Source organism: Opisthorchis viverrini, assembly GCF_000715545.1.
Source record: "Opisthorchis viverrini unplaced genomic scaffold opera_v5_56, whole genome shotgun sequence".
Classification (NCBI taxonomy): Eukaryota; Metazoa; Platyhelminthes; class Trematoda; order Opisthorchiida; family Opisthorchiidae; genus Opisthorchis; species Opisthorchis viverrini.
Genome location: NW_008751713.1, coordinates 1,411,770 through 1,423,826, shown reverse-complemented (window position 1 = coordinate 1,423,826; position 12,057 = coordinate 1,411,770). Strand labels below are relative to the sequence as shown.

Sequence of the window (12,057 nt, the reverse complement as noted above, 5' to 3'; positions counted from 1 at the left end):
GTAATCTTGGAAAGGTTGTTTGCTATGGACTAATTCACCGAGTCACGCTAACACAAGTTGTTTTTCTGGCTTAAACTTCCCGTATACACAGATATCCCCACAGTGGACCAGTCTGCTGGAAATGAGGCGGTTTCCGCTTTTCAGACAAAAAAAGATTCTGTAAGATATTACTAACCAAACGTTTTGTTTTGTTTTCCTTCTGAGTTAACTGTAATACCCCAGGCTGTACAGGAAACAGACGTAAAGCGAGCCATATGGATGATTGTTTTTAAGGTCACGTAATGGGCAAATTACCACTTCAATTAGACCGAAAATGAAGGTAAACAAAAACAAAGCCACAGTAGAGGAAAACCTCAATAGCATATTTGTAATAAATCTTCATTTTGGGGTTCTATGAAATGTCAGGAGACATTAGTTTGCTTGATTATACTTGATTTAGCTGGTATACCAATATCGATAAAGAAATGTAAACAATGTGACGCTCTCTGGATTCAACACTGCACAGCACTTTGTGCATTACAGACAGCCCTAGTCTCCGTTGTTGACCGGAACTCGGGGAAGTCGACAGAAGTTAGAATTCCGTCACTTCAGGCAGAGGTCGTCAGGTGACACTGTGGCTTTACAAGTTTAGTCTTGGAAAGCGGACGGGAAGCATTTCTTCAAAGGGACAAGTGTTTGGGATTTTAGTGCATTCTGAAAGGAAGAATAGACTATAGGACACGAAGCTCAAGCGGAGCCCGCGGATTCGTCTTTTTATTTGCACTATAAGTTGCTTCCACTAAAAAAAATCCAACCCCTGTTAAGGAGATAAGCCATTTTAAGCTGTATCCGGATCAATTTATTGCACAAGCCTACAAGCTGCGACAGAGCAGGTAGACACTGTCTCGCAGGCCGTTGATAAGATATGCTGGCGACTTCTACTCATAAATTGTGCACAGATTCGATAAAAACATCTTGAAATCATCGGCCCTATCTGTTCTGGTGACTCTCATTCTATGGCGATCGCTGTTGTTAATCGTGCACACCACAGAATACAACAAAAACGTTTCGACGTTCAAGTGTCACCATGCTAGTCAAACAGTCAAACTGAACTGTCTTCTAGCAGAAGTCAATCTTTTTTATCTAAATGAATTAACGAAGGCGAAGACCGAAGCATCCCCTCATATGTGTAACTCACATAAGAAACTTTCAACCATGTGTGGATGTAAAACATGGTTTCATTGTCAAAAGTATGCACGGAAGCTGCAGCAAAATTTACAGTTAGTTAGTGCTAATTCCGCCAGAATTGGGTCACTACGCGAAGATTGTTGATGCCATGTGATGCTAAGACATAGGACTCTTGAACAGGCAGAGTTCCCTATTTCCTCCAAAACGACCCACAAATGTGGCTGACTATGATGAGGTACGAGCAAAGTGTAGGTTTGTTCCATGAATCAGAACATGGTCTGATTTTCAGGTGCCAGTATCCACCGATGTGGGTGGTGCATTGTCTCATGTTATGTCATGTGTGAAGTTTTCCGGCATTCCAATTCGTTCTGTGAGCAAATAGGTGACCACAGTTTATAGTTACATACTGTTTCTGAACACCTAAACTCTATGGGTGGTGTGGCGTCATCACTAATACGGAAACTAATTATTAACTTGATGCTTGTTGACAACCAATTAGCGCAACTCAGTCTCGAATTCCAGGAACGGACATTCCGAGGTGGTATCTCGGTACGGTATGGTTGAGTTTTGCCGCACCCCTTATTTGCCCAGCCGTTTGAATCCAGTTTGAATCCAGAGAGGTCCATTTGAGACTAACATACAATAAGCAGGAAGTCAGTGGCGGAATAGCTACAAAGGAGAATAAACCTCAGTAGTCAGTCTCATCTCGTAATCCGAAGCTCGCCTGATATGGAGTTGGTATGGACTGAAGCCTATCTTGGGGAAGGGACAGTCTGACATGATCGTATGGGTTTTTAGTTATTTCACATATGCGATCTGCGGCACTGACTAGAATAGTAAATGTTCTACAAAATTTCCGAAGCCAAGGTTCGTGTTGGCTTTGTGGGTCGCTAGATTGATCAAGACCCAGTATATCTTATCGTGGATGAGCTTACCGACACTTTCGATATAACAAGGACTTCCAGTGGGTGGACACCTCGTCTTTACTAGTGATGAAATTCGTATGTCTTATAAAGCAAAATCAACGACGTATCACTGTAGTCGGAATGCACGGAGGCCAGACTTTGTTTCGCACTTCACTTAAGCCTGAAGTTAACCGATAAGACATACACTAATAGCCGTGCTAAACAAGGTCGAAATAAAGTAGACCGAAAGGAAATTAGCCGAAACCAGACTGGTGTCAAAACGCTACAGTGTCAACGCTACCAACACCTTAATCCTTCTGTCTAACTAACAACCACTGTTCTTATATTATGTTTTAGACTAAACTGCCGATGTTCTAAAGTTCCGACCTACTAAGTTCGCCACTTCCTCTTGCTCATGCAGCATTGAGTGATTATTTCAACCTTGGCCTGCAGTTGACATCTGAAGCTGACTGGTTGCATATTTCCACTAAACTTCAATTTTTTGTTACGTAGGTAGGTATCATCACATTATAAAACACAGCAGCCTGTTTTTTGTCACTTAAATGCAGATATCCCGGTTGTTGGGACGTTCACTAATAATTTGAGGGTTTAAGCTACTCATGAGTAGCTGGGATCCAGGCGATTTCCCACAAAAGTCTAACGCTCTAGGCTACCTTGATGTTCGTATGATAAATGCTCATTAACAAGCTAGCGGGTCGATCATACGGTATACCATTTGGTTTACACTGTAAATGCATAAAACCAAAATATCGAGGGTTTAGCAGCACGTTCGAGTCAGGGACGGGCCAAGTACTTCCCACACCCTCAGGGAATGCAAGTGAACGCTTGCGAGACTCATCACCAGGATCATTATATCGAAAGCAATAAATGCTCCAATATATGAGCCGGCCGTCCACTTCATCCACAGAGTAGGCAACTGAGTTGTCACGCTTGCGGTGCAAGTGTTTACAAGCTCCAAATAGTAATAGGCTACATGTCAAATTACTTTCTCCAGTACTGAAGTGTCTGAGAGATTCAGGAAAGCTACGTTGTTTCTAACATCACTTCATGAACAGCTGTTCGTTGCAAAGAGAATAGTCTCGAAACACGATTGACACAAAAGAACAACGATGTGTTCATACGATAATCGAAAGGCTGTATACTGAGAAAGTTATCTGGAGCGATTTGAGGGGAAAAACTGTTCAAGGTAGGAAATGCCACGCAAAAGCTAATCGATCTGCTTCCACAATGGCAAGTGGGAAGATTTCGAAACGTTTTCAGCAACCTTATGGATAGTGTCCCTCAGGAGAATAGGCCACAATATCCCGAATATCATACCAGGTGAAACATGAGGCAGCCTATATACGGCACATTCAGATGAAGAATATAAGATTTATTCGCCTCCCGTTGAAGCCAAACTGGTACGCAAATTGGTAGAGTTCGTGAATCTCATATAATTCGGGCTAAAGGAAAAGGTAAAGTTGACAAAAACTCGGGGGTTGCACCTACATGTAGGGCCTTAAGAAAAGCTAAACCTATCGCGTTCTGTCGAAGAGTTTCCAGCAATCTTGTGAGTAGTCTTCCGTCGAGATGTGATTTTTATTTCCGTCATATTGCGTTGTGCGACATAACTTTACGCAGTCAGCTGTTAACAGAAAGAGATAAACCGCCTTATTCGTAAAGTAGACTGAATCTGACAAGGTTGGAAGCTTTACACCCTCGTCTAGGACACACTCAGTTTCATGGTCACGCAAACCATCACATTATCAGAGATTTAAAATATTTCTCCATCGTACTTCTGATGAGCTTGGAGCAAGTGCCACGATGATTGACACGGTAACGGGTTGGATTCCGTATTAAAGAATATACAGTGAAAAGTTGCCTATCAAATTAGTCAATTTACTTTTACACTTGATATCTATTCGGATGAATGTGTGCGCTAGTGGGACAACATTGAAGGCCTCAAGCCAATGTGGGGTAGAATTCTGAAGCAAACAAAATCACGACAATATTATGCCTAAATATCAGGATTTACTCGTCTTTGTGTCACCGATCGCATTCTCGGAGAACACTTATTCAATAAGAACACAATTCCCCTTAAGTCCGGTGAGTTCACCTTGGAAAAGCTGTCGTGAAAACACTAACCGCACGATGAGAAACGTGTTCATTGCTACTGATCTGGATTGGTACTGATGTCTTTGTTTCGGGAATTTCGTTCTGTGGGCCAAATTAAGATTGGAAAGTTGTTATCGCATGAACCTGAGGGGTAGGACAGCCCCAACACAATTGGAAGATGTGGATGCCCGTAATCCCAAATACGGACAGAAGTCACAAATGGAGTATGCTACCGTATATTATAAAAACGGGAATAAACGGCATAACACAAGAAAGCTAAAAGAAACACGAAATTTGCACAGCCACTTAGCCAGAGGACCGTACATTCTTTCCCATGTGTCGGGAAACCACACGGCGCATCCAAAAGGCATAGCCTATACCAACAGCACGAAGTGGTCCCGCGACGAGAACCTCGGCGATCGAACTGAGGATTATTTTGAAGATGTTATCTTGATGTATATCGCGAATACTGACGGGAAGTGCAAGTCCAGCAGTTGCCCAGCTTAACGCCTTCCCTTCAAAACCGTAGGAACTATTGAAGGCTCCATCGAGGATATCACGAAAAATTGTGTACGCGGCTTGTTCAGGTGTGGCAAGGCCACCAGCAGAAGAAATTTCGAGGGTCGCCGATGGTTTGCCGACATTCTCCGCCTGATGAATGAAAAAAGCTTCCAAGAGTGAAGATGAAATCTTTAGTTGCGAATAGTGATAGCAAGATGACACCATCAGTAAACAAAACCCGAACTGAAATCGATTATCGAAGTTGATCCGTTTTACTATCCCGACAGTACTAATTGCAAATTTGCTGGTACATATTGACTGATTTGATGGGATTATATCCCAATTTAGAAAAGCAAAAAACAAATTCGAACGAAAAAGGACAGATGGTGCCTTGTTGTGAGTTATCCCCCTACCATTATCCTAATCGGAAGTATTCCCACACGGTCTACAAATCGGCAAGAGATATACCCGTAATAAGGATGAACAAAACATTTATTAGTCAGATCGCAAATGACTGCCGCTGGGGAAATCAAGCGGGAAGCAACATACCACCATCACTATTTTCACTGTCGAGAGGTGCCTGGGCAATTGGTATGTGCTGCTGTTGAACTGAATAACAATGGACGCAATAAAGTAATCAGAAAAATAGAGGACATGTGTAAGCTGATTAGGAGTGAGACTGGAAATTCAGGTTCCTTGGGATAAGGTGACCAGCCTATAGATGATGGGTCGCCAGTGACGAAGGCGTCGCCACATCAAAGTGTCTCCAACCATCAATTGAGTTTGGTCAGTTCAGCTTTTCAGCTAGAAACTGTGTCCCAAAGTAGAGCCGCTGCAGTTTCGTTCACCTGGGATAGGAAGAATAGTGGAATGACAGCCAGGCGTTGGAGGCTATTGTCCCATCAGGTCAATGACATTACAATTGGGGTTGTCATTGGTCTCCATCCCATTGAACAGTATCTCCAAGGGGTTGCTTTCTTCTAGACGAAATACTGATTTGAGAGAACCTTTCTCATCGGGGGTGGGGTCTCATGCCACCAACGCAGCCCGCATCGCTTTCAGATTTCTCTAATCTGCATTCAAGTTTAACTGTTGTTTTAATAATGAGATGTGTGCAGTCCATACTTGACACATCTGTATTATCGGCTTTCAATCGAGTGCAGAGTTGGCGTGCGGCAATCATGGGTGTATATGCAGAAGCAAAGGAAAACTGGAAGAGAACATTAACAGCGTGATCTGAATCCAAATGGCTAATCTAAAACGTGCGGCGGTTATTACTGTCTTCTATCGGTAAGTGTGATGTCATTCAGTTGTCCTCATGTGGGTCCCACATTGTCGCCGTGATCGATAAGTAGGGACGCGGAGAAGCATGCATTTTATCTCAACTGTCCGTGCGTCGTGCGCAGACAGTGAACTTACTGCTCCGTCCCTTTATCTCTGTGGATGGTCAACCAAGTTGGACTTTCGCGTTCCCAGTCAGGATTGCACAGTCAGCAGTTGCTTTTCGACTATCGGACAGAAACTCGTAGAAGACATTTTTCACGTTCCGAGTAGTATGAATTTAACATTTCCGATGTAAGATATAAGTATAAAACTGTCCAATCACACGGTTTAATGAGTTCAGTTTTCCATCAGGATGAGTTCTGATTTCATTTGGATCACAGATGCCAGACAGCCTACCGACGCTGAAATAATTTCAATCCAGTTGGCTGCTGAAAGTGTTTATGGAGCTCAATATACGGAACATATGGGTTTTCCACATACAATGTGAGCCAGCTGTAAGAATGAGGCGGTAAAATAAATTGGTATTTGGTGAGCATCAGATGCATGGCCCACTCAACCTATCGTGGGTTCGTAGTCTTTAAAGGTGACTACAGTAAGAGGTAAAAGCATCTGGCGGTATCGTAAAGTTCTATACGCTAATACAGAATTTTGAGAAACCGTAACACTGCGCACTGCAAATGACTATAGAACCAGACAGAGTTTGAACATGTTGCACCCATTAGGATACAACATAATACAACTACTCGTATAAACAGGGTTGCTGCATTTTAGCTGGCTGCTCAAGTTTGGCCCTATAAGTGCGACAGGACCTTAAGGAACGGACGTTTAGCCAATGTAACCAGCGAGATCACTACAAGGCGGCAGTTCTTGGTCGCAATGAGTACAGCCGGGGCATTTGACCAGTCTCCAACCGCCCACTGTGGTCAAACGGATTAGGCTTGAACTTGTTTTCAAATACAGAACGTTCATCAAAATGTGTAAAAGATCGAATGAAAAAACGAACGGGCTCATTATTGAAAAATCAACTAAAAACTCATCAAATTCGCCAATGTTCTAGTCTGATGCCAAGCGAAAATGTTTGGTAAAAGGAGTACTCATAGAGGAACTGAATATGGATCAATAGAAATGAAGCCAAACTAACGAAAGCAGCCATGCTTACTGCCAATCCAGGAGTATCTGTGTCAGGAGGGAATGCCAAAGTGATCAGTGGACCCGAATGCTCCAATTCCATTCGTAATACTTCAGCGAAACCTCTCAGGGCGTATTTACTGGCACTGTAGGCTGCAAAACCATAAACACCGACTTGACCTGCCATGCTACAAACGAATGAGATTCGCCGATCTCTACTACTACGAGTTCGATCTGAGAGCATGTGAGGCAACAGTATTTTGGTCACGTTAACAGCCGATAGGTAGTTCGTCTTTATCAAACCCTCGATAGTGTCTGGCGTTGTGTCAAGGAATGTTCGTGAAACTGCATATCCTGCACAGTGTACGAGAATATCCACGGGACCTGAAACATACAAGTCGACGGACATAACATATCAACTAGTCCATAACAATACAATCAACGAGCGACTGTTGAAGTGCAGAGTTCAAGCAGCTAACATATTAAGATATCTGTCAGGAACATATCACCGGTCAGACCATATCAGACTCACCACTCCGAGCCCCTGGGTTGGGTTGTCGACCTTTCGTCCAAAAAACATGAGTGCAACATGCATTCAAGAACCATTATTTAACATTGGTAGTTGACAGCATTCTTTCTTTTTGGCAATCCGCCCGCAAATGTCTGAAGATCATGCACACAGCGGTACCGCAATAATTTGCAGGAGTTTGCGGTGTCTGGGACCGACCTTTTCTAATCAATCCTTCTTCAGGGGAAAGCAACATCACTGCTCCCATTAATATGAACATGCTGGTTGCCTGGATGAACACCTAAATGATTTCACTTTTTATCGTGCAGGAAAAAATGACATTATCCCCCGACCGCCTTGTTTTACGGCTAAACACAATATGGAGTTCGTCGGTGTTCGTTTGATCACTTTCCTCTGGTCTTCCTGTAATGGTTGCACCCTATGGAACGGAGATCTACTCAACATGGTCCGCCGGATTATACGGAACTCAAGCCCGACCACCACTTTGAGGTAAGAGCTTTTGGTTGCATCACTATCACACGCATATGACTAACTAATGCTAGCCATTATTCAGCTTGACTCGTACAAAAAAGATGACAGGCCACGTCTAGTACTGTTGTAATCTTAACGCTCTGGAATACTCAGGGTTTTTGCATAAATGGGAGCAGTTTGGCAGTTGAACCCAAATGCGGCCATTTCAGATAGAACTGGGCCTTTAAGACTAACGAACCGAAATCAGATTACATTGTTTCGATTTGATTCAGTCAATACGATAATGAGCATTGAAAGTCACTCCAAGGAAAACCATTGGTTTAACAGGTCCAAGTGTTCAGTGTGTTAAGGTATTTCGCTCGGCTTTGATCCATACTCCGTGTCATCATCCAAGGTTAACCTAAGGCAGATATGGTAAACTTAACTTAACCGCCGACGGATGGCCGTGTCCGCTGGTGACTAACTAACAACTGGTGACTAACAACCGGCGTAAACATGACCACAGTTACCGCGGATAGAGTTGTCTAGTTTTCAGGTCTATAAGCTCCGAGGACGCCCTCGCGATCGTTGAACTGACGAGTTGCTTCGTATGGTTTTACCCTTTGCCACCCTAATTCTGCTTCGGCTTCCCGTTTCACAGGATTCACAATAGTAGCTCTTAGCCGGTGTCCACCTGTCGGTGCTTCTGTCCCACAATGTTTCGTCTCCTCATATGAAGTTGACCATACAGGCGCTGCTTCGTAAATTCGCTTCCCTGCGTTCGCTAACATGCTCCACTCATCGTAGATGCATGAATATGACGGTGGCCTCCATTTTGTCACAGCACACCTATGCAGAATCTCCATGTCCAGCACGTGTTGGGTTCAGAAAATGCATGTGAAAACTGCTTGATTGGGAGAGATCGAAGCCTACAGGTACATACGAAGCTACATAATTGCGAGGCGAGGCGCTTACTAGTCACCTGTCGGGACATACACAATACATGATAAGTCAAGAAAATAAGGACTTTTACTGACATTAGCCTGCACTCCTAAACCTGTGTCTGTTTCTGTTGTTTGCCCTTTAGAACAGCAGCTCATAATCGACCATCACGTGTGCTTCAAGAAACACACTACTCCATAGAGAATAATCAACCCGAATTGGCTGCGAAGTTTGAGTATGTTGAATGAATAACGCGGTTGAGTGAAAATATACGCTGTCAAAGTTCAGGTGGAAGTATCAAACATACTTCTGAACCTTAAGGAGTGGCTTATTCATCAATGGTTTCCACTCATCCCCTAAATTGTAATAATCGAAGTCACTAGTCAATGCAGATCTTATGAACGACCATGTGGATACACTTCCTTCATCACTTCGGAGAAGCCGAAAACATCCCGTGTAAAACAGAACATTGAATATGTGGATCCCACAGCTGGTTAGGCCAAGCCGAACGAAACTTGGGTCTTTATTTCACAGTAACTTGGACGCGTTACACATCCCAGGATAGCCGTTTGGCTGTTAATTCCATTTACGATGTGTAAGCCTACATGTAACGACGCTTGGAAACCGAGCACACTGTAAAACAGTCTAGCTATTAGTCCTCCCTTACAAGCTGTGATAATAATAATAATAGTAATAATAATAATAATAATAATAATAATCGTTCAGCTGTAACACCCTTTCGGGGCCTAGCTGCCCTCAATAGTGTAGCAGCAGTGCGCGCATATTGGCGTTGTAAAAAAAGTTCAGCTGTGACATCCTTTCGGTGCCTAGCTGCCATGCCACCCGAAGTAAGCACAAGAATTGGTATGCTGTCAGGTTGCCCGAGCCTAGACGGGGGAAGTCGACAGGCAGAGGTCGGGTACGAACCAGGGACCTTCCGGTCAATAAACTCGCGCTCTAACCACTTAGGCCATCTCACTGTGATACTAAGAAGAATTATGTACTTATTTTATCCTTCTTCGGGTGGTTCAAATAGGAAACTTTCTGGATGAAAGCTTAATGCTCCACTATTTAGCTGAACAACTGCGTGGACAAACGGAGTTTACAAAGAATACTGCGCACAAACCACCTACTTATATGGAGAATCACCGGCTAGTTGATCAAATGATGGACGGACTTTCATGATCCTTGTTTGCTACTACCCCTAAAGTTCACAATCGGGCCTCTGAGTCAACCACTTTGGATGGGAGCCGAGCTCTCATATAACCAAAATAGACGGCCACATCGACCGCTGTATGGCTTCTATCTTAGCGGCTGAAAGGTAAGAAAAAATGTACTGGGTAATAAAGAGAAGAAAAAATTATTAGCTATGCTATGGTAGAATTATATTTTGGCAACTTTAGAGGTAGTAAAGTGTTGCGTGAAATTCGGAAATCGTGGCCATGTTATATTCCCTCAAAGAATAGGAGTGACACATTAATCAAAGCAACTAATCAGTATCCAAATCTCACCTGTACTTAAAATGTATTCTTCAAGCTGATTCTTCAACGGCTGAAACTCAGCACATAAATCAACTGACAAGGTCCGAACTTGGCAACCACGTCTTCCCGAAGCATGTAACTTCTCTTGGGCTGAAATCAGCTTATTCTGATCACGGGCAAGTAATGTGACATTGGCATCAGAAAGATAGAACAACTCTGCCAGCGATAAGCCTATTCCACTGGAACCGCCAGTGATGAGCACGTTGTAACCCTTCAGATTAGTTGGAGGCCGGCTTTGAAAGTAAAATCTCCACAGAATGTAACAACACAGCGCCAAGACAACAGCGAAGGAGACTGGTACCAACTGCAATGAAAAGGCATGATGAGAAGTCACACGTATGAAAAATAACAACACATGCTGTACAGTTCTGTTGAGCATCACGAGTGTACATATTTCTCAAGCGTGCCGTCACAATCTTCATCTGACAGTTCATAAGAAACTAGGCCGTCCGTTCCATGAGACTCTTTCGGTACGTTTTTCAAAAGGGGCAACTCCGTCATTGCGGACGGAAGCATGAGGGAGGACATTGTACGTGCGACACTTTCTGAACCATTCAACGAGTGAACAGAATCAGAGTTTGTCGCCTTTGTATTAAAAGCACACTGGGCAAGGGTCTTAAGCTTCTTCTTGTGAGCTGTGTATTCGCGCCGAAGTCGGTCGATCTCCAACCTCATGTCGCTAAGTTCCTTCTCTCCATAAGAGATGCATGTAGTCTGTCTAAGCAACGAGTCGATTTCCTGTTCTATCAGCAAAAGTGACCGTTCAATGGAAGAAGTAGTGTTCAGAGAGGAAAGCTGCGGGCGTTTTGTACATCCATGTCGGTTCCCTTGTTTGTTCAGACGAGTTCTGAGACGATTTAGAGCACTGAGTTTGGCTCTTTGATAGCCAGGCATTGACGAGTGGGCTCCAACAAACTGGTATCACGCTTTCATCCAGCTATTTTTAGATCTTCGTCAACCATAGGCAAAACAAGGCTGATATCAAGCCGCCTGAAAAAATGTAAAAATAATCAGCGTCTGGCAGCAATGAACACTCATATGTAAAGCGATACGGGTGAATGAATGCATGAACTAATCAAGTAAGTAAACGAACAAATTAATCTATATGTATATGCATCATTTCCGACCAAAAGTTGATGATCGGGCTTATGTTCCACAATATTCTCGCGGACTATATTGGTTGCATCATCATCAGGAATGAATGCCTAATCAAGTAAGTAAACGAACAAATTAATCTATATGTATATGCATCATTTCCGACCAAAAGTTGATGATCGGGCTTATGTTATGTAATATTCTCGCGGACTATATTGGTTGCATCATCATCATCATCAAAGACAGCAACATCAGTGTTGCCACTGATGCTTCACTGCCGTACAACCATAAGGTTTGTCTATATAAGGTTTGTCTACCATAAGGTTTGCCTACATCTCCAACCGCTCAATCAGACAATCTGGAAAGAAACTGACAGCACGAACGCCACTGACATCGATTA

The 12,057-nt window shown here is 43.3% G+C and overlaps 1 protein-coding gene across 1 annotated transcript; it reads right to left on the bottom strand.

Annotated features, from left to right (window-relative positions):
• Window positions 1–4,408: 4,408 nt before the first annotated feature.
• On the bottom strand, window positions 4,409–11,553 carry T265_03816 (hypothetical protein; the record flags this gene model as incomplete). The annotated part of the gene is made up of 3 exons (XM_009168387.1): window positions 4,409–4,838; window positions 7,132–7,484; window positions 10,533–11,553. The coding sequence occupies 3 exons, from the start codon at window positions 10,939–10,941 to the stop codon at window positions 4,494–4,496; spliced, it is 1,107 nt and encodes a 368-aa protein (XP_009166651.1).
• Window positions 11,554–12,057: the final 504 nt, after the last annotated feature.